Source organism: Mytilus edulis, chromosome 2 (genome assembly GCF_963676685.1).
Source record: "Mytilus edulis chromosome 2, xbMytEdul2.2, whole genome shotgun sequence".
Taxonomy (NCBI): Eukaryota; Metazoa; Mollusca; class Bivalvia; order Mytilida; family Mytilidae; genus Mytilus; species Mytilus edulis.
The window spans coordinates 19,232,842-19,257,482 of record NC_092345.1 but is presented as its reverse complement, the minus strand read 5'-3'; the positions used below and the strand labels follow the sequence as shown (position 1 = coordinate 19,257,482).

The 24,641-nt window shown below is 29.9% G+C and overlaps 1 protein-coding gene across 4 annotated transcripts; it reads right to left on the bottom strand.

The window, feature by feature from the left end:
- Positions 1–1,558: 1,558 nt before the first annotated feature.
- On the bottom strand, positions 1,559–21,807 carry LOC139511649 (galactosylgalactosylxylosylprotein 3-beta-glucuronosyltransferase 2-like). Of its 4 annotated transcripts, none has more exons than XM_071298609.1 (6): positions 21,452–21,807; positions 13,222–13,432; positions 9,728–10,191; positions 4,663–4,749; positions 2,637–2,840; positions 1,559–2,035 (listed from the first exon to the last, which is right to left on the bottom strand). In XM_071298609.1, the coding sequence occupies exons 2-6, from the start codon at positions 13,334–13,336 to the stop codon at positions 1,967–1,969; spliced, it is 939 nt and encodes a 312-aa protein (XP_071154710.1). In that variant the 5' UTR covers positions 13,337–13,432; positions 21,452–21,807; the 3' UTR covers positions 1,559–1,966. The 4 variants fall into 4 exon arrangements, with proteins under 4 accessions (XP_071154710.1, XP_071154712.1, XP_071154714.1 ...); XM_071298611.1 differs by lacking the exon at positions 21,452–21,807 and adding an exon at positions 16,410–16,575; XM_071298613.1 differs by lacking the exons at positions 4,663–4,749; positions 21,452–21,807 and adding an exon at positions 16,410–16,575.
- Between the last annotated feature and the right edge of the window lie 2,834 nt (positions 21,808–24,641).

Below are 24,641 nucleotides of genomic sequence, written 5' to 3'. Positions count from 1 at the left end.
GCGAACAGAGACATTGATGTTGTCTTCTTTTAAGTATTTTTTAAAAGTCCTAGTATCAAAATTGAAATTACAGGCTAGGGATCTTAATACCTAGTATAACCACGTCATATAATTATTAGATTGTCAAATGATGTAAGGACACCTGTCTTATGTGAAAGATAATTTCCCCTCCTGAATTGGATCGTTGGTTTGAATTGTTTTAAATTTTGTCATGTCGGGTGTTTGGACTCCTATGGACTGTTGTCTAAAAGACAATCATAACACATATCGTGATTCATATATCAATATGACTAGCATTGTACAGAAGCATGGCTGTAATTGGGTAAATCGAGAAAAGCGATCGTGGACGAATAAGTTACGGTGGTCAGGTATTACAATTGGATCGCGAACACATGAATTAAATATTATCGAGAAGACACATGTTTGCAACGTCAGTCCATAATCTTATTTAATCATTGTTAATGACAAATATTGAAAAATTTCCTTTCAAAATGATTCAACATTATGATCAGTATCCGTAGAAAATCAAGGTTTAAAAGTACACCATATTACATACTACAAAAGGTAGTTTATTTATTATAATTCGAATGCATAAACTACTTTTCTCTTAACAATATCATTCCATATTACTGCCTAAAATGGTTCTGAAAGTTGTGTTGCTATAGTTTTACCCAAAACTTTATAAAAGTGGTAACATTTATAAAAAATTGATATTTCGGACCGTTTTTGGATGTTGAAACAATAGAGAATGATCTGTTTCCTCTTATTCGCCATGGCTAAAAAAAATAAAGTAAAACTACAGTACATGAAACACAACATGGAAAACAAAGATAAAGCAACACGAACCCAATCAAAATCTGCGGGAGACCTCAGGTGCTCCAGAAGGGTATGTAGATTCTGCTCAACATGTGGCACCCGTCGTGATGTCGTGATGATCATGCTAGTACAAACCCGTAGATACGTCTAATTCAGTAGATCAATTTCTGAATTAGACTGTGTGTTTTCTTATTTGAATAGTTTTACATTTTGTCATGCCGGAGCTACGTATAAATTCTTGACTCTTCTGGACCGTTGTCTCATTTGCAAATTGCAAGCATACCAAATATCCAGATTTTTATATTAATCTTACCAACGTTTTACAGAAGGTTCAAACAGCTAAAACATGATGTCAGAGGCAAATGGTTGTATTATATGACTTCATTTCACAATCCTTTTATCACACGAATAGACGGATTCTTTATAATCTGAATTACTTCTTTTATGAGGAACAACTTTATAGCCATTATGCAACTTACAAGTTGGTCTTTTTAAAGAAATTCATAGATTGGACATTACTAGCTTGTTCACCGAGATTCTTTAGTCTACTTTGTTAAATGTTTTAATATAAGGAATATGCACAGCATTTTTTCGTTTAGAAAAGTAAATAATTTGCTGAAGACAGCACACATACTTATCAGTTATATTAATAAACTGACACAACGATAAAAATATGCACCATCCCCTTCTGTTCTGTAATTGAGGGTTATAAACAGAGAATATTAGAAAAAAGAAGCCAGAATTAAAAATAAAACAATGTTTTATTAGGTATAACTAATAATGCAATAAAGCATAAACAGAAAATACAAAACATCAACAACATTTGGATAACAAAAAACATAAAATGAGCATAAATACCGGTATACAGTCCCAATTCGTCATTTACAACGGAATTCAATGTTGCTTTCCAACAATGTATGTATGCGCCTAAGTTTATGTAAAGGACCAGGTTTTTCTCCAACTTTTGATTAAAATTATCCATATCAAGGATTATTTCCGCTTTGAACAGGAAAAGTATATAGTCTTTTTTCTCTTAATGTTAAATCACAACCTAAAAGAAGTCCCTCAATTTGCAATTTCATTGACTGATTTTTTTTCATTGCCGAATGTTTTTTTTTAACTTCTATGATTATGATTTCGATCATCGTCGTCATACTTCTAAGACGTTGTCGAACATGCGGACTTTTGGCTTCTCCGTTCTGGTATGCCACACCAAAATCTGAAGAAAAAAAATCATATACTAAAATATGATAATTTCAAAAAAACGTTACATTGGTAGGAAACAATATTGATTTTCCTAGAGAAGTCTGGTTTTGTCACCTGACGCATTAAATATGTGTGCAAGTATCGCAACAACTTTTTCCACATTTTAAACTTTTTTGTACTAAGTGTAAAATATAACCTACAAAAACACAAGACGATTACAATTTTATTTTGGTAGCACAAACATGTCTGACACAAAACAACTAGGTTTTGTGCGAAACTTTACATGTATTTCGATAAAAGTGAAAAACTAACGTCTTTTGGTACAATAAATTCAGTTTGCAATGACACAAAAGAATACAGAAGACAGAAACACAAATTCCAAATTGTGAAATACAGAAATCCGATATAACCAATACTCAGACGCCATTGGTAAAACACACCGAGTGTGGCTAAGCATCGAGTTAGAGATCGAGTTTGAGTTCAAGTTCAAATTAAAGTTAAAAAATCGAGAAACAGTTCGAGTTCAAGTCACAATTCCTTTTATGAGTTAAACTTCATAATAATTTGAATTCGAATAATGGAATTATTTATCTCCGAATGTGATGATAAAATACCTTAGTACAATTATCAGCAAGTGGTTCAATTTCATCCCACGTACAGCATCTTTCTAATAGTTTTGTCTCAAGCATTCCTGGATCTGCATCCGTACTGAATCTCATTGGTTTGTATGTCCATAACACGTTTGCATTTAAAGCAAATCCAGCCATGTCAATTGGAAATTTTCTTTTCTCAGCTTTCCAAGCTAAAAATTTAATCACCTGAAAAGAAATAAGTAACTTGACTTTTATGTTATTTGCTTCATGTAAATTTTGCTGAATGCATCAACTAGAGAATTTCGCCACACCTTTTATAATTTAAATGTTGATTTTTAAATTCTCGTCAAAAACAAACTGTGCCACATGTTAATATTTTTTGTAGCTAAAAAGGATAAAAAATATCTATGGTAGTAATTAAGAGGTGGATCAACTTATTACATGTAATAGTTTGAAACCAATTTAGTGCTTGATTTTCTTTAAAACCTTGCCTTTATCGATCTCAATAGAATTTGGTTTACCCTTTTGAATTAAAACCGTCCAAAGTGATGTTCCTTCATGTCCTCCAATATTTATATTTTCAATGATACCGATGTTAAATTTTATAGTTTTTTTTGGAGTGCGTGATAACAGTTTTTGAAGGAATATTTCAAGATAAAGACAAAGGGTATAGGATTGACTTCACACTTTTTTTCCGTGACTTGATGATACGATTTCACGTTTTCATCTCTGATATTTCTTAAAAAAGAGAAAATTAAAAACCGAAAAATTAAAAACCATTTCGCATTTAAAGATTTGTGGATTTCTATCTAAGAAGATAGATTGTCGGTATTGTGTTGTTTTGTACCAAAGGCGTTGTCAGTTTGTATTAACTTTATTAGTTTTGAATGTTCCCTTCTTTGTTACATATTTGTTTGCTTTTATGGTGATTAAGATTATAACACAATGTTGACTGCTGTACACCTTTTTTTGACATTTTTACCTATTAAGTCTGTTTGTTTTGTTCATACATTGTTGTCAATATAATTGAACTTGATGCGACTCTCATGCAAGTGAGAGCTCTAATTCCATTTTCTGCATAAGAAAATGCCTGTACCAAGTCAGGAATATGGCAGTAGTTATCTATTCGTTTGATGTGTTTGAGTTTTTGACATGCCATTTGATCAAGGACTTACAGGAAAAAACAAAATAATTGCCCTCAATTTTTTACTAAGTTTTGAGTACTCGATTATCTTGTTCTGTAATGATACTGTTGAAGTTGATTTTTTTCTACGGATTGTTTTTATGGTGCATTATCTGGTGTACTCTTTTGCCTTAAACTGATCGAGATCCCTTAAACTATTTTAATTTAATTAACTAGTTGATATATATTGTTCTATCCTTTGATAGGATTCTCGCCGTTGTGTCATGAAGTATGTTGTTTATCTATGAGTAGTGCGTTTCGCCTCTGTTGAGTCTTTGTTTACTCCTTGGTTTTGATTGTTATTGTCTTCGGTTCTCATAACTTACCACGGCTTTGTTGATTTCTATGAATATGACCCGCTAGTACGTTGATATTTAATTCACGTATAGAGCAGCATAAATGACATTTCTAAATCAAAATCCAGTTAAGAGAATATAGATCTAAATTGGGGTTTTTATCCTACCAAATGACTCCATTCTATATGCTATATTTTTTTCTTTCTATCAAGGTCACTTATTCTGTAACGATTACAATGTCATTCTATACAGATATGTCAATTATTTGTTCACAGATTGTATTGTTTACCGTAGTTCAAACTCAGCTTTGTTAGATCCTAAATCTGCGATGAAGATTGTGTAGTTGTATAATTTTCACCGTCTATTTATCTCTGTTGTCGTTTGTTGTTTGGTCAGAGATTTTGGACGTTGTTGAAAAAGAAATAATTATATTGGGAACTATTTTTAAAATGCTGTAGACCAATCTGTCAAACCAAAACCAAAGCGTTTGTTGTCTGCTATAGATATAGAAACGAAAAACTGAAAAAAAATTATGAAGAATTTGATTTGACTCTTTAAAAGCCCCTACCTTTCCATCTTTAAGAATAGGTGTTTCATACGTCCTTCCTCCTGATAACCCTACCGGCCACATTGATAATTTTTTGGTGTATCGCATCTGCAGATGAATTAAAAAGATTAGCTGAATTTAAAACCGTTTTACAATTGTTTATTATCAAACTCGATAAAAATGCAATATAAATTAAGTACTACTTTTTGACAATCTTTTGTGCGACAATCATTCATATCTAATTTGTTGTGCGCAGCTGACAAAATGAGAAGGACATTCCCTTGAATTCTTTTTACAGTAGGAAAAGATTTTGACAAATCAAGGAATCAAAGTCTCATCTGTTTTACTATGGTTACTCACAATATTACGGTGTATTTTTGATCATCAGACCAACGGATAAGAGACATATAATAGCCGTAACTTAGCATTTTGTAACTAATGGCGAATTAAGGCTTGTTTAAAAGATAAGTTATTCTCAAGATCCTTTAGTTTACCATGTGAACAAAATGCACGATCTTCGTTTCGTAAATAAAGGAAACAGTAGTATACCGTTCCATAATCATAAATTGATAAAGCGAAAAACAATTCTGACATACAAACCGAGGGAAACATTTCAACGAGAGAAGGAAAACAAGTGAACAGCAGAAACACATAACTGCAAATAGAACAAACGCCAACATACATAGGAACAGACTATTTGATAACAACGTAAAAGCACGTTTGCTCGTTCATATTAATATATATAATCATCTTTTACCTGATTGTTAAAGGTCAACAATTAAACCTAAAGCTTAAAGGGGGTTATAGCTTTTTGTTTGAGTCGAAAACAAAATTTCTTCAAATTAGGGATCAGGATATTTTGTTTAGGGGGGAAACCATACCCCCCACCCTTTTGAAGTTAAACGGTCGCTTCCTAATTGTTAACCATAATAGAAAATTAAACTAGTACAATCATTAATTTTTTGGGCTAAAAAATATATTATTTATTTTTATATTTTCATCTATCCTCTTTTAAAACACTTGTTAATACAATGTCCATGTTTTACCTTTAAAATAAAACCAGTCACTTTTTATATGGATAGTCAGCAATCGAATGCAAAATCTGGTAAGGACGTTATTGGGGAATTTTTTTTTCACGGCAAAGGCACAATTGGAAGATTTTTTGTTTCAGAAATATTATATCGATTTATTTGTATTGCAATAAAACAATGCATTGCTAAACGGCTGGACATATGTCTTGTAGGCTTATTGTAGTGAACATACCAGAAAATTTATGATTGAACTTTACAACCTAATCCCGGCTACTTAATATACCTTTGCAAAGCCTATTATCTCTACTTAACATTTTTTTACCTTATATATGATTCATTTTCGAGGTTAATTTTTTCTTTAACATACCATTTACTAATCATTTCTCATATAAAGTATTTTTTTAACCATTAATGCAATAATAGTACATTTAAAGTAATAGAATTTGCAAATATCATTCAACGTTATATAACATGTTTGAAATAACATAAAACGATATCGACTTTTTCGCAAGTATGTACATTTATTCATAGGAAGATACCAAAGCCTTGTTGATAAATATTCCGTTTCAACTTCACCTATCATAAACGATTTTTTTGAAGTATAGATTATAGGTACTGATGTTATTTATCATCTTAATTACGTGTTACATTGTTCTTTTTTTTGTGTTTGTAAATAATTACTTTTACTGTTTAGTCTATTTTTGGTGATGTCCATTTGACGTAGCTCGGTACTTATGCATCCTGTCATTGTGTTATTGTTTTATGGTAGTTTTTAGTATTCTTGTCTTTCGTTTTTGTTTTAATGCGCTTTGTCTTAATGCCTTTTTGTTTTTCTTTGTTGACTTATTTGTTTGTTTGATAGTAATTAAGATTATATCTCAATGTTGACTGCTGTACCCCCTATTTTTGACATTTTTACCCATTATATCTCTTTGTTTTGTTCACACATTATTGTCAATATAACGGAATGTTATGCGACTGTAATACAAGTGAGATGTTTAAGCTAGCTACAAACCATGCTAATTACACTTTGTTTTAGATAAGAAAATGCCTGTACCAAGTCAGGAATATAGCAGTTGTTATCATTTTGTTTAATATGTGTTTTAGCTTTTGATTTTGTTATTAAATTATGGAATTTCCGTTTTGAATTTTTCTAGGAGTTCCAGATTTTTTGTTATTTTACCTTTTTTAACATTGACTTCAGAATAAGCATGACATTTACATTAAAATACCTTCTTGATTAACTACCAATGATAAATCAAAATTCGAAATGGGAATTTTCTCGGTACATGTTTTTTTTCATGCAGATAGTTAAAAGTAAAAACAAGTTGCTTTCTTTAAAAAAAAAGAAAAGCAATACATGAACCTAAGACTGCTGACTGCCGGGTCACCAAAAGATTGTTGCTGAATTTGTGTTTGCTTTGGAATTGAAATTATTGACTGTGAATAGAAGAAGCCAGTTGAACGTATATATTTACAGCTTCTATTTGAATAGTTATTTAAAAGCTCGACTATTTTATATATTGCTTGGGAATGTACATATTTTTTCAGATTATAACCCATTGGCAAATCCTAATTTCTACTAACCGGATGACTTATGCAAATTGCACAAACCTATCGCAATATAAATTTATGCCGTCAGTTTGCTTTACAATCTGGAATTCTGGATGCATTCATTTTATCTATCATATCTTTATATTTTGTTTCCTAAATGAATGCGTTTATATCTAAACTCGTATTTGAAGCTGTCTTTACTCATGGTAGATGTGGTATGCGGTTAAACCCGTGACATGCAGTTGTTTGGGACCTCTTATGAAGAGACTTATTTTGGTCTCATAAAACATCTCAAATTGTAAGGATTTCCTGATTTTACTTAAATCAATTCAAACATTATACAGAGAAACATAGTTTTGCCAAAGAATTTCTTAATTCAGAAGTTTATGAATACCTGTACACACTTTCAAAATAACAAATTTATATAAAAACGTATGTAGATATAAAAAAAAAAACACGCCAGACACGAATTTAGTCTACAAAAAAAAAAGCATCAGTGACGCTCGAATGAAAACATTTAAAAGGCTAAATACATTACAAAGTTAAGGAATCTATTCCTTGGGTAGACAATCCTCAGCTTTTTGAAAAGGTCAAAGTTTATAATAGGACAGTGACTCAAAAAAGAAACAAAAGAGAAACAACTCGAGGTCAGAATACCGTTAGTTATGATGACCGTGCTTGAAAGTCACATGTAAAGCTCTTTCTGCCGTGTCCTGAATTTAGATAACAAAAACGAAAATAAGCTTCCACGAGTGAATTTAATAGTATTGCATGCAAGTAGTATTTTAGCGCACGAAATAGTAAATAGAAAGCATCTCACTGATACTCAGGAAAAGAAGACGCATTTGCGTCATCACATATCTTAATCTAATAGTTGAAATCGAATGTCAAACGGCCTACATTAAATGTTTTGACTCCGGATTCATTGACATTTTATCCGGAATTTTTTAGAACGTAAACCGATAGTTGTAATTAAATTTTGTTGTAATTATTGTAAATTATTTGTACGGTTGTTGTGAGCTGCAAGGATTTAAAATAATGCTTTATGAATTGAAAACACACAAGTATTTTTCATGATTCACGACCGTTTAAAATTTAAATATTTAATAAATTGATCTTACTTTCCGTTTTATGGATATATTACAATACAAAAAAAAAAAAAATAATAATTACTCATAAAATATAAAAACTAAAATGGTATGAAATAGTTAATAAATGTAGAAATATAATGATTATTGTTTATACACATTTTTTTTGTAGGATGCAAGAATTTATTTAGATTTAATTTTTATGTTTCCTTTACAAATGAATATTTAAAAATACCAAAGCAGAGTATATTGTCATATAAAATACTTTAATTGCAACTCTGAAAATATTCTGATTTCATTCATTGTTAGTTTCTCCAGAAACATAAATACAGTATTTATTTTGTATATATTTGTTTGAATCCGATTGAATTAAATTCTTTTGATAAGAATATTATCTTTCCGCTTTCCGATCTAATATTATCTTTCTGTTTTCCGATCTAATATTAATATTTTAACCAGAATGTTATCTCCCGTAAGTGTAGTATGATGAAATACACAGTATCCCGTGGTTTAATCTGCAAACATAATTAGTTTACATGTTATCGAGACAACAGACAATACCACGTTATAATTGACCCAGATACACACAGTGCACAGTTGTCGTTTTAAAACAAATAGAATTGCTTCGTCAAGGGCCATCAAGGGACCATATCTAAGACGTAGATAACAACCTGTTAAGACCTGTATAAATGACCGAAAACATTAGAGACGTTCCGAGAATTTTATTCTGACTTCCGGCCGAGAGATATCGAGTGGCTCATAGACACATCCAAAACTCTCCAATATATAAGCATGAACCCCTCAGGGGGTTCATGCAAAAAATAGTCGATGCAACTATGTGAACTTTTAATAGTAAATGTTTAAGTTATACTTTTTTTCTTCAAAAATTGAACAGACATCCATTAAATGTAATAAAATATTTTTTTATTTATGTCTGTTGGAAAATATTTTTGACATACTATTGTAAATTGTACACATATCTTCCAGAAAAGACATCTTTAACAATACAGAGTATACATATTATTCATTTCATATAATACTTTCAAATTACATTCTAGGGAATATCAAGCATCTAAATGTTTGTATGAATAAATTTAAGATAATAGCTTTTTTGCAATTAGTTGATAAATGATAATTTAGGATGGGTATTTTTCAGTTACCGACAATAAAACATTTTAAGGTTCGTCAAACTGAACATGTAATTTTGTTTTGGAAGTCGTATTTCTGTAATTAAATGTATTTAAGTTTTTCTACTTTATTTCTATTAGTTATATCCTTAATGCAATTAACGTGAAAACCGTACTATGACCTATGATGGTTTACTTTAATAAATTGTGACTTGGATGGAGAGTTGTCTCATTGGCACTTATACCACATCTTCCTATATCTAATATATAATTATTTTACACTTACCTGTTGAAATATTTCGAGGCTATACGCATTGTCGTCATCAGCAAAATATATCACAGCCGGTATACTTGGATTGTGATTGACCATAATCCAATCTAAAGCAGCATTTCTCTGATCAGCACCTCTATGGCGATTATTTGTCTCGTTTCTTTTGCTCTGAGCAAAATAGGTGAATGATACACCAGTTGATTGAAAAAATTCTTGCGTTTTTAAGTTAATAACTTCAAAATCTTCTACAATGATCCAGTGTAATTGTTTAACCAGTCGCAGAGTGTTTGCCATACGGGTAAGTTCGGCTTTTTGAACTAGTCTGTAATATGTGGGTGTGATTATGAAAATAATCGGAATATCGTGATTATCTGCTTCGTTGAGTGACGACAAATATGCCCCGTTTAGTCTTCTTCCCATGAAATACATGTATTCTTTTAACCTTTCTGGTAAAACATTCAAATTGACAAATTGACCTCCTGAAAATAAATTTGTTTATTTAAAGTCATAAGGTAAAACGACATTATTTATTATGAAATATAGTACCAAATGATTGAAGGCAAATTTCTTTGTAAATAAAGGCGACATTAGTATACCGCTTTTCATTAGTTATACATCAAGTTAACTGAAACAAATCCGGGTCACAAACTTGTAACATTGAAATAAAGTTTCGGGTTATAATGACCAATTACACTAAGAAACATCCCTTTTTGCCTTAATCAGGTACCAAACACTTAGACTAAATTAATTTGGCTCGTTTGATTTTCTTAACTTTTTGACAAAATATTAACTTTGCCCTTTGATAAAAATATCAAAAATTTTAAAGAACCACAAATTATATCAGAAAAAAATCATTGGATGTATAGCAGTATGACAAATACTAATTTTGATCATTGAGAAGTTCAATATTTCTTTATTAATAAAACGTCATTATATAAGTTTTGGATTTCAAATATTTTGGCCACGAGCATCACTGAAGAGACATGTATTGTCGAAATGCGCATCTGGTGCAAGAAAATTGGTACCGTTAATTTTATTAAACGTTTTGGCCATGACTGTTCCTGGTGAAGGTATATAGCGTCATGCAAATTTATCGCGACCAAAGAAGAATATTTACGTTTGATTTTGCCCGATTGTTTTCGATCTGTGTAAGTAGTTATAATGTAACATTCTTCAACTTAAAACTTCAGATACAATTTCTCGTAACATGATTTTTGACAGAGAGATTTATCTCCCTGTAGTGTAATGTGCCATCTCAAGTTTCACACGACTCTGAAGAGTTTTTAAAACTAACTGTGAAACGGAATAGGAGGACATTGAAGATAAGAATTCGAATGTCGTTTTGAATATTAATATTTGTCATAAATCTTTGAGCATTCTTGGAAATCGTCCTCGGTCAAAATAATCTGAACAGGTTTATGTATAACGTTTTGAGCTAGTCAAAAGTCCATAACTGATATATAGTTAATGGTAACAAATGTTATTGGCAAAAACATATTGAAAGCAAATCTCTGATATGGTAATATGTTACTATAAACCTTATTATGGAAGAATATGTCTTTCATACTTTTACATTCAATCATACAAACACCTTTCTTCTGATAGATTATAGGATGCCAAGCAAAAACAATGATATATCATAGTCCTTATGATTCCTGTTTTAAAGCGGGAGGTTTGGCATGCAAAAAAACCCGGTTCAACCCACCATTTTTTCATAAAATGCCCTGTAACAAGTCAGGAAAATGGCCATTGTTACATGATAGTTCGTTTCTGTGTGTGGGTTACATTTCGGTTGTGTTTCTGTTGTGTCGTAGTTCTCTTATATTTGGTATGTTTCCCTCAGTTTTAGTGTGTAGCCCGGATTTGTTTTTTCTCTATTGATTTATAAATTTCGAACAGCGATATACTACAGTTGCTTTATTTATTCATGTTTATTTCAAAGTTAAAGGATGGTGTTTCAAGATTCAAGATCATTATGTAGAGAAACAAACATATGTCCTTAAATAAATAAAAGATTAAGTGTTCGATTAAAAAAAACGTGATACGATAATTGTTAAATATAAAGTTCAATTCGTATTTGTAAATTTTATTTCTTTTCATTAACACATTACCAAAATTATTAAGTTAAATAATCGTTTGAAGGGATTCCGAAAATTCGCTCTGACAACCAATTAGGCAATAATTTTTAAAATGTCGTTAATGTAACATTTTTTGTATAGATATTTCTCATGATAGAATATTATCATTTCTCTATTTATATATATTATATTTAAAGACTGATAGTATTTTACAGTTATCGGTTTTTATTTTTGGTAACTGTCTACTATTAGTTTTTTATTTTTGGTAACTGTCTACCATTAGTTTTTTTATTTTTGGTAACTGTCTACCATTAGTTTTTATTTTTGGTAACTGTCTACCATTAGTTTTTTATTTTTGGTAACTGTCTACCATTAGTTTTTATTTTTGGTAACTGTCTACCATTAGTTTTTTATTTTTGGTAACTGTCTACCATAAGTTTTTATTTTTGGTAACTGTCTACCATTAGTTTTTATTTTTGGTAACTGTCTACTATAAGTTTTTATTTTTGGTAACTGTCTACCATTAGTTTTTATTTTTGGTAACTGTCTACTATAAGTTTTTATTTTTGGTAACTGTCTACCATTAGTTTTTATTTTTGGTAACTGTCTACCATAAGTTTTTATTTTTGGTAACTGTCTACTATAAGTTTTTATTTTTGGTAACTGTCTACCATTAGTTTTTTTATTTTTGGTAACTGTCTACCATTAGTTTTTTTATTTTTGGTAACTGTCTACCATTAGTTTTTATTTTTGGTAACTGTCTACCATAAGTTTTTATTTTTGGTAACTGTCTACCATTAGTTTTTATTAATATTTTTTTTGTACTTGTTTGGCTTTATAACTATTTTGTTTTAAGCGTCATGACGAGTCTTATGTAGAAGATACGCGCGTCTGGTGTATTAAAGTATAAGCCTGATACCTTTGATAATTAATTATACTGGAACTGACAACTAAGATTGTCTTCATGAACCACAAGGAGATTACATTATTATAAATAGTTATTCACCGATTTATCCGTTTTATTGTTATATATATCAACTCTTGAGGATTGCAAGTATCTCATTTAGATTTTGAAACTTTACCCTATAGTGACTGGTAACTATGGTATCGATGAGGTATTGTTAATGCGTTATGTATATTTGTGGTCGTAAGTGTTTTGTCTTGTAAGACGCGGGTTGTATCCCTTTGTATAATGTTTCATATTTGTCATGTGACGTTATCGATAACAGTTTCTTCTGAATAAACGCCATGACAATAGACGTGTTTTTGTTGCTCTCAAACAAATATAACGTTAGCAGCATGGGGAGGCAAGTAGATGCCCCCATGCAAGTATATGTCTCCCATGTTCGTAATAATTGAATTTGATTACTAAGTAACAGTATACAGTAGGTTAAATGATAACATCCTAAATTTGGATGTAAAATTACTTACTTATGTATTTTGTAAATGAGAATGACCAAGTCATAACAGCAAATCCAGTTAGTAAACAAAATATCTTTAATGACTGTTTAACAATGAAAGTAGGTTTCCTCATATTTGTAATCATACAGTCTTTTTGTTAGAATATTATGTTAAGGTTTGTGTAACAATCATCTTTCCATATTTCAGTATGTTGAAGAGTAGCTCAGATTTATAAAATAACCTGCAAGCATAAAACTGATATAAACATTGTATACATGAAATGGAAATATATTAATTTATGTTAATTTCACATACAATGAGATGTAACTGGTAAAAAAACATGTGTAGCACCTATTTCTCGTTTAAGTAATAGTTAAGTATAGATAGCTAAGATATATTTGTATAATAACATAAAACTCAAAACCGTATCAATAATATTTGAATTTAGGCATCACATTATAAACTCAAAAATGAGTGAGGAGAGTTGCCATACAATTTCAAACTTTTGAAAATGAGATAAACGTTATATAAAGGAAACTATCAATTTATTATACTGAACACATTTAATATTGAGGATTGTCTATGTAATGTAATGCACATCTAATATTGCTTGTGGAGTTTTGATTCCCCGCGGGTATCACCAGCTCAGTAGTCAGCCATCTGTGCTGACATGAATTATCATTGATATGGTCATATTTTTAAATGAACTGTTTACAACGCTTTTGATTTTTTTGAAATACTAAGGCTTTTCTACCTCAGGAATAGATTACCTTAGCTGTATTTGGCAAAATTTTTAGGAATGTTGGTCTTTAATGCTCTTCAACTTCGTACTTTATTTAGCTATTTTAATTCCTTTTTTTTACTCGAGCGTCACTGATGAGTCTTGTGTAGACGACACGCATGTCTGGCGAAAATACAAAATTTAATCCTGGTATCTGTGATGAGTTTATCTACATATAAAAAGAATTGAAAGAAAAAAGCACATTAACGTACGCTGATTATATTTTCCTTGTATCAATATACGTTTTGAGGATGTTCGTTGTTTGATATTTACATTTCACATTAATGATATCATTTAAAAGCACAATTCTCTTGTAACAACCTTCATTCTGTATTGAACGAATTTCTCTCCCAAATACTAATATCATGTACGTCACACCATGATAATGTATGCATTTGAAAACCCATGTCAAAGAAATAACATATTGTTAAGTATGAAGAATACAAAAACTTATAATAAAAGAGGGACGAAAGATACCAGAGGGACAGTCAAACTCATAGATCGAAAATAAACTGACAACACCATGGCTAAAAATAAGAAGACAAACAGACAAATAATAATACAGAAGACACAACATAGAAAACTAAAGACTAAGCACACGAACCCAACCAAAAACTAGGGGTGATCTCAGGTGTTCCGGAAGTGTAAGCAGATCCTGCTCCGCATGTGGCACCAGTCGTTTTGCTTCTGTTATTACAAATCACGAAATAGTTTGAACTCGCAAACAAAGTGCAAAGCCACACAACAACGCATTTGATGAGTGTATTAAATATGTTACACATAAACAGTCAACAAACGCACATGTATTGAAACATTTGACTTTTCTACACTTTACCCGATTATTCCCCATTCCAAACTAAAGTACAAATTGGAAGAATTGGCAATGCTTATTTCGTAATAAAAAAACAAAGGCCAACATAGATACGAGTATCTTGTCTTATGGAGGAACAAATCCTACTTTGTAAACAAATCACTCTCATTCTTACAAAAAATATTCTGAAACTGACTATATCCAGATGCTTGGATTTTTTTCATGATTTACTTCTTTAAAATGGAATTAAGAATGAAATTATAGGGAATGTCTTCAATATTTTTCGATGTCTATTCGATATAACCTTAGAAATGTGGTACATAATTTTAGAAATTTTCCGCTAAGCAAGTTATTAAGTATGCACCTCATTTTTATTTAATTTCTTCATAGACAGAATAAATATTACAGTCATTTCTTAAATAAAGAAATTTAAGATAGAAATAATCATTATAACCACCACGGACATATTGCTATCAAAAAAAATAATAGAGATAACGTTTTCGTGTCCTTTTGGACAATCTACAGGCTGTTGAATATATATTAACGTTATAAAATTAGCTCAAAATTCAAAATGTCCATCTTAAATTGCGCACTCTTTCAAAATTTGTTAAGTAAGTTTATCCTTGTGTAATTTTCATGATAAAAGTGGATATTCAAAGGGTGCAGACCATGATATATATTTTTTTTTAATATTTTTTATATTTAGATTTTGTATGTGTTAGACTGATTATTCTATACATGTGAGAGCAAAATAACCATCTGCACACCAACGTTAAAAAATAACGCAAAAGAATAATGTGCTTTCATTTATTCAATTGTATGCAATTCGCTAAAATTGGCCATGGTTATGTCGGCAAATCAATTTTGCCCCAAGTCAATTATACATCAGCATTGTAAAATTCTTAATAATCAGTTTCAATTATTAATTTATTTGATAAGTAAGCATGGGATTATTTTGCCTTTTCGTCGCGACCGAATTGTTTACTATTTATTATGTTATATAATGTAAGTCGTATTATTTTATAAGTTTATAATATACATTGTATATATATACGTCTGAGCCAGTGACAACTCTACAACAGATTTATCCATCGGATCCCCATCAGTGATAGTGATACATGGCTGTGTACATTATGTATATACAACTCGTCTAAATATCAACCAAACAATGTTAGATCTGTCAATTTGCAAAAATTCTTTTTCAAGTCTATGGGTAAAACTGTCGGACAACAACATCAACTTAGCACAAAATTATAAATGGTATCATTACATAGAAATTATAGAAATATACAATATTAGGTCAATGAAAGAAAAATATAAACTTTTTTATACGAGGCTGAAAAACTGGAGAAGAGCGAGGTTCTATCGAACCCTACCCAAGTTTTGCGCCGAGTACAAAAAAGTATTTATTTTTATGACATTGACCTAATATTGTTTTTATACAGCAACATACACTATACATTGGTAGCTTTTTTAAATCGAAACACAAATGACAAACTTATTTTCATCCCCTAATGAACCCCTGATTATGGAGAAAGTGTTCCATGATGAAATTGACATTATACAAAATATAGCTATGTTATTATATTTAGGAAATAAACACAACTAGTTGCAGTATAAAACGACCTTACTGTGTTGAACGTATGGCGTCTGGAAAATGAAAATAACAATATCCAAAAACAAAATATGACTTCATAATTGGTCGAATTTGTTCGACCTAATGATTATTTATGATCAAAGAAACAGCAATACAATATGTCCTGCAATATTGGTGGAATATCGAGTAAAAACTAACAAATTCACGCACATGACTGGCCATGTGCACTAAGATATTTTATTTTACACACCTCGGTTGTGTTTGTATTTAATTCTTCTGAAAATAGGCGCACTTGATAAGTTATCTTAAGTGGAAAATATCCATTGATTGATTCCATTCTTAAAATGTATATGTTATGTATTTTTATACCTTAAAGCTAAAATAATATATGGTTATAGTCAGATATATGTAATGTTCATTCATGTGTATATTTATGTATGTATTGGAAAAGACGTTATTAAGTTGAAAAACTTGTGTCTCATCCTTTATCATTTTTGAACAATAAAATAAGTTTAAATTAAACTAATAGCCTATGATTTCATGACGAATATGTAAGTGTGGGTTAAGTTTTTACGTTTAGTCAGTACAAAAATGTATAAACGTAGGAATGACAGTGTATCAGTTACTGTATGTGTATTACTTAAGTTCACAGTAACATTACAACTGCTGTAAATAACCGAAATGAATAGGTTTTTAAAATAAGCAATAGCTAACTTGATTTCATACTCAAAGCTAATCATCCAGAAGTTCCAGAGCTATGTTTTTCCTGAACTTGTCAAAACTCAAAAAATACAATATCAACCCTTGTCAAGTTGATTGAGATAATCATTTGACTAGATGTTCCACATACTGTTATATAGAAGAAAGACACCAAAGGGACATTCAAATATGGAATAAACTAACAAGGCCATGTCAAAAAAAAAGGAAAAAGACGAAAAGAGTAACAACAATTCACAAAGTACATCGTAGAAATGTAAAGACTGAGCAACACAAACCCCACCTAGTTCACATTATATACTATAAATCAATCAGCAAAAACCAAAACATCTCTATTAAATTTGTAAATTCAAGAATGTCAGAAGTGCATGCAACATAGGACGAAGACGTCAAATGAGCAACAAAAAAAAAAATACATCAAGAAGACGAGATACAAAAAAGACCATAACTAAAACAAAAAACATTGACGAACAGACAAATAAGTGTCCATAAAACCTACAAAAACAACTAAAAATTGTGCCACACCAACCCAACCAAAGCCCTTAGTTGAATTCATTTTTTATTTTATTTATAAAGATAACACGTTCATGAATTGTCCTTTGAATATTCTCCTACATCTTAACAGATTACTGATGAAGTTTATTTTTATGGATGGAGATCAATTTGAATCAAGACGTACATTCTAATAGATTTTTCTTATTATTATTATCAACAGGGTGTATCTTGCGTGGACATGGGAAGAGAAAAAGTATGCATGCTGATGACATTGTACTGTAAGTAAATATTGAAAATGAGTCACAAAACCTCCTAGAGGAGTTATATTATTTTGTACTGATAAAAGAATTACTAGTAATGCATGTAAGAGTAATATTGTCCATTTCAGATTGACCTCGATTGAACGTTAAGGTAGATCATATGTATATAGTTCTTGAGATAGAATTTTCCTATATTTTGCCAAAATGAAGATTTTACTACGCTTCTTTCAAAAATATAATAAAAAGAATGGGTCACAGCGCTATTCTCCAAGCTGTGAATCGTTGAAAATTGCCTAAACTTGGTTAGATTGTTCATGAAAAACACATATCTGTGCACACAAAAAGAAATCTATAAGATAGAATTTTGAAATGAGAAAATATGTTTTATAATATGTTTTAAGAAAATAAAAATAAAAAATGCTGATTGAACTTGTTTTCTTGCTACAAGTAAAAATAAAAATTTCCCTATCATTATCAGTCATGTATATATTAATATAATATTAATAATTGACGGGGGACGGTATTTAGGTCCTTTACTGAGGAATGATTTTAACTCTCGGTCTTGAACGATGTTAAGATCTCCTGTTATAACATGGGAAATGGGTCCATAAATGTATTTGGAATTACTGCAATTACATGAAGTAGGTATATTTTCACTGATATTAACATCTTTACACTATTGGCTATAATTAAACACAAATTTCCGGGTATATTTCTTGTAAATATATCAAATAAGAGGGAGCTCAGTATTATCAAAATATCCAGGAATTTTTTCTTTAACAGAATGGTCGTTAAAAATACCGGCAATATTTACAAAATCAAAACCTTTAATGACATACTTTATTTTAATAAAATGTTTTTTTATGATCTTCAGGGCGATCAATTTTGGGAAACAGTTTAGAATAACAATATGCCATTATAATTTGAACGATTTCATACTTAGGAATGCTATATGAAATTGTGTTGCAATCCTCTAAAATTTTATTTAACTTATTAATCGTTTATGCATGAAGAGCAAATAGTTTATAGAAACCGGATGCGGTCAGTCTGAAACATAAAATTTGAATTTCATGTTTAAAAAAACGGTTTACTGAACTTGAATTGGTTAGTTTTGCAATACCAACACTAATATTAACAAAACATATGTGTTTTTAAATACAGTCATGTCAAGAATGTTCGATAAATAAATTGATGAATGGAAAAGAATCGTTAATGCATCCTCTTCTAGATTAGTTAATGGGCGAAACAAGTTGAGAACGTGCATTATATTTAAGCAGGATAATGTTGTTGAAATAGTTATCAGGTACCAGGCTTATAATTTAAAAAACCAGACGCGCGTTTCGTCTACATAAGATTCATTAGTGACGCTCAGATAAAAATAGTTATAAAGCAAGTACAAAGTTGAAGAGCATTGATAACCCAAAATTCCAAAAGATTGTGCTAAAAACGGCTAAGGTTATTTATGCCCGGGATATTTTGAATAATTCATACTTTTGTACACATCAAATTTATAAAAATTACTGTAAACTGTTAATTAATTTTACTGAAAGTAGTGCTTTTTTATAAATGTAAATGTAGAGTGGCTCCTATTCGTCTGGACACTAAGATGTATGAAAATTTGCCACTGATGAAGATATGTTGTTTTAATACTGTTGAAGGAGAATATCATGTTATTTTACATTGTCCTGTTTATGATGATCTAAGACGAATTCTTTTTACTGAGTCTCTCTTAATCTTTGAAAATTTTAAAAGTCTGTAGACGTTCAGAAAGGGGTAATTTTGTTTTTCGAATCAATATATTATTAGATTATGTGCCAAAATCTGTAATTTTATTCTGAAAAGACGTCGAAAAGTTTTATATTGAAAATGAAAGATAAATAATTATGTTGTAAATTTTCACCATGCATGGGTAATGTTTATAAATGTATAAGTTGTGTACTAGATCTCATTTGGTTCCACAAAATAAGTACAAATTATGTTAAGTTTATACAAAAAGTAAAATCACAAAAATACTGAACTTCGAGGAAAATTCAAAACGGAAAGTCCCTAACAAATGGCAAACTGGCGTACTAAATTATAATCCTGGTACCTTTGATAACTAAAATCAAATGATAAAAATAATCAGTCGAATGGACAACAACTCTCATATTCCTGACTTGGTACAGGCATTTTTAAATGATTGGACCTGGTTTTATAATATAGCGCTAAACCTCTCACTTGTATGACAGTCGCATCACATTGCATTATATTTACATCGATGCGTGAACAGACTTAATAGATAAAATTGTAAAAATAAGGGTACAGCAGTCATCACTGTGTCATAATCTCAATTAGAAAAAAAAACCAAACAAACAAATATTTAACAAAGAAGCACAAAAAACATCTTTAAAGTTTCACAACCATATGTATTGCTTACATTCATTGACAATTTACTTTGTCCAAGAAATGTTTGTTCTAATAGCAATTTATATTAAATTAAACTGAAATTCAGTTATAATTTGAACAAAGGATATACGATGATTTAAAATGATTATTTTACAAGTTATTAGTGAATTTTAGACAATAATTATTAAGAACAAATTGTAACTTGTACCAACACTTTTTGTACAAGATTAAAATACATATTATGATTTGAACGATTTTATTGTACACATTAAAATTTGTACAAAATGATAACTTGTAGACAATATATACATGTTGTTTTTTAGTTGTTATCGTCTTTCATAAATCTGTACAGATTGGCTCATGTATACAAAATGTATCTTCTGTAATGGTAATGTGTATTTGTTTGCATAAGATGAAACGTCAATTTAAAAATAAATTGCATTGATTCTTGTTATTGTACAAGATCGTATACTTTTAAAACATCGCTGTATGAAATCTTCAGCGAGGTGCTGTCAACAGTATTATAGTGTGCTTTAGCGTTATTGTAATTGTTTAAAATTGTTTACCTTTTGTAGTGCTTTAGTTATATTTTTATAATAGTTCTAGCGTTAGGTGCTTTTAGGTAATCATTCAGAGTTTTTAAAAAATATTCATTTCATATATGATTATATACAAGTTCACACTGAAAAATACGTAGTGCTATTAATAATACTATTAACTTCAGTTACTTAATTGATCTGCAAAAAAGACCCCCAAACGCATCCACTTTCTAATGTATATGTTAGATAAAGGCAACAGTAGTATACAGCTGTTCAAAACTCATAAATCCATGGACGATCATGGACAAAAAAAAATCGGGGTAACAAACTAAAACCGAGGGAAACGCATTAAATATAAGAGGAGAACAACGACATAACACTAAAATGTAACACACATTATATACCACAAAACATGAGCGATTCGAGTTGGGTACAGTTAGATTGGCTTTTAAATTACGAGATTAGGAAACTATAAAAGTATATTACGAAAGTAAGCAAAATTGCAAAAATACCAAACTCAAACGAACATTCAAAATGGAAAGTCTTTTATAAATTGGCAAAATCATAACCTCAAACACATCAAACTGTCATTTTCCTGACATGGTACATCCCTGGTTACCTTATTCATAAAAACCACAACACATTAATAATGAAAAGGAGGTACTACTTTCCTACCTGTCATCAATAAGATTATCTTTTGCAGAATTCCGTTGTTAAGATGATCACTGAAAATGTTTTATATTCCTGTCATTTTTTCTAATCAAATTTATGTGTAAGAAGTTTGTCATTCGCAAACGTTGAAACTGTTTGCAAACTTTTTTTTTAATTTTGTTTCCAACTGTGTCCACTTCCCTAGCTGCAGACGATCAGTTTGGCATTATAAATAATTTGTTAAAAACTGGGATGAATTCTAATCAATTTGCTTAAAATATCTGAGATATTTAAGTTTTGTGTTAATATATGTATAACATCTTTTTTTGTTAATCATTAAAGTTATTCCCAACATACAGTAAGAAAATAAATCCTTCTTTGAGAGTAAAAAAAAATGTTAAGCCCCACATAATCACGGCAATAAATGTAGATCATATGTTACCAGTTAATACTTATTGACTACCTGTTTCTGACAATGAATAAAGAAACAATATTAATTTTCTGACTAGTATTCGATATCATTAAATGTGTATTTATATATATATATATCAACTGTGGACACAGATCGGTATGGATAATGTGTTTGGATGTTTAACAGGGTTTTAACAGATATACAAGAGGACATAGTAGTGACACTGAGAACAAAGACACTCATCAAAACAATAAATGCGTGAATGATGATGATTATATAGGTATCTTAAATGTGTGTGAACAAAAATCTAAGTTTAAATTTTAAAGAATTTACACATAATAGTACAAAACTATTATGATATTTTAATATTTGTAAAAAGCAAATTTGATAATCTAGATGTCTAAGATGCAACATATGTTTAATCTTTTGGAACATCTAAGACATCTAGATAACCAAGTTTGCTTTTTACAGATATTGAAATATCATAGTTGTGTATATTATGTTTAAAATATATTATAATGAGCTTGGTTAAACAGAAAAGAAACGTGTAAAAAGTCAGGTGGTATAGCAGGTATTTACAAGAAAAGCTTAGGAACAAGTTTAGCATTTATATCGAGTGAATGTCAATTTGTACATTGAATGAAAGTATCAAAACACAATTTTGATTTTCAAAATGATGTAAAAGAGGGACGAACGATACCAGAGGGACATTCAAACTCATGAATCGAAAATAAACTGACAACGCCATGGTTAAAAATGAAAAAGACAAACATACAAACAAGCACATATGACACAACATAGAAAACTAAAGAATAAGCAACACGAACCCCTTTATGTAGGTTGTACTTATAAACGACCTGAAGGTTCGAAATATTCACATTAAGAAGATTTTAATGAAATGGAAAATGAATTGATTTTTTTTTAAGAAAGTATCAGATGTACACACGGCTCTTGTTTGCGATTGTAATGCGAAACAGGTATTTTGAATGATTTTGTATTGGCTAATGAAATAAAAATTATTTCATGTATGTAAGATTATGAAAATGGTAATTTTTGAAATCTCAAGAAGAGATTTTATATGAATTTATAGGGTTAAATATACTTACCATGAAATTACATTTATATTATATAGAATATGTTTGCTTTCACAACATGTTCTCATCGCAATTAACTAGGTGATTAAAAATTACATCCATGAGATGTACTCACCTACGTCATAGTTCACCTGTGTAACATACACTAGCTTTAGTTTTAATTTGTCGTTTAATTGAATAATTTCAATTAAGTGAACAAAAAACTGAATTTATTCCAGGGGTGGTGGTGGATTGTGGTAAGTATATTTAACCCTATAAATTCATATAAAATCTCTTCTTGAGATTTCAAAAATTACCATTTTATATGAATTTGGTTAAATATACTTACCATGAAATTACATTTATATTATATAGAATATTTACTGATTAACAAGCAGTATTTCATTTGGTGGAGGATAAATTCTCTCACACACATACAATTTCAACATATAAAAAATTATGTGAAATTTTTTAAAAAGTAACTCCATTAAATTTTGTAAATACGGATATTAGTAAAAACCGAAATTACTGAATTTATTATACAATGAAGCTATGCTGCATAACTATATGTATCAATGGCAAACTTTGCAGATTGTATAAATACAAGTATGCAAAATTAATAGACTTGATGTAGAGTTGTCTCAATGGCACTCACATGTATATATACCCCATCTTTCTATATCTGATGAATAAATAATCTGCAGGTCAGTATAGAAATAATTATATTAAAGCTCCTTCATTATGAGCTAAATGTGTTGTAATATTTATGCAACAGTAAATAAGCATTTATTTCTGATTAGGTTGTTCTTGTTGCTTGTACAAATCGACAAGAACTAATCCAACCTTAATTTCATTACTTTCCACTTTGAAACTTAAGTTTATTTGGAAACATTATTACCTTTCTTTAACTTTCCATTGTTTTCTCTATGTTAATATAATAACAGATAATATATGATTGCTGTCATCTTTTGATAACCTGATCAATATCACATCTTTGGAAATAAATTCTTTTCTACTTAATTAAAGAATTATAATCAATTAAAATATACTTTGTAAATAGGTGTCCTTAATACAATCAAAGTTTATTAAAGACTCAAACCAAAGTTGTTTCATGATTATGCTAAATCTGGATTAATCTTTAAATTTTTTTAAAGTTATAGTCCCTGAGAATTTGCTTCTCTGCTAGATATACTACTTTTAATATTTTATAGATTTAGAATAAAATATTTTCATCAAGAGAAGTCTTGTACTATTGTATAATGACAATTCTCTAAACTGACTAAATTTAAAAAATCTGATAAAATTTCTATGAGTGGTAGAACCTTTGAATACAATGTCTACCATTTCAACCATGACCAATATTTTTGTTTTGTATTGGACTACTCAAGTGTAAAAATACAGAAATGGACAAATCAGTGAAAAAGTTTCAGTATACATGTTTCCATTGATATACTGCTTCCACAGAACATTTGGATGTTGAGCTGAATTAAAGCCATGATTGTTGTCCTTATAAGTCCAAAAAGAATGCTAACAGATGATTTTCTCCAGCTATGAAAAATCTGTCTAAAATAAAATGTTTTGATATTTCTAATTAACATTTGACAACGGTTAACTTTCTAGAATATCTTGCCATGTACAGTTCCAAATTTAAAGAAAACAAAAATTTGACATAATGAACAACTCTTGTATGTTGCTCTTGATAATTGTTTATATTAATTTCAGAAATTAT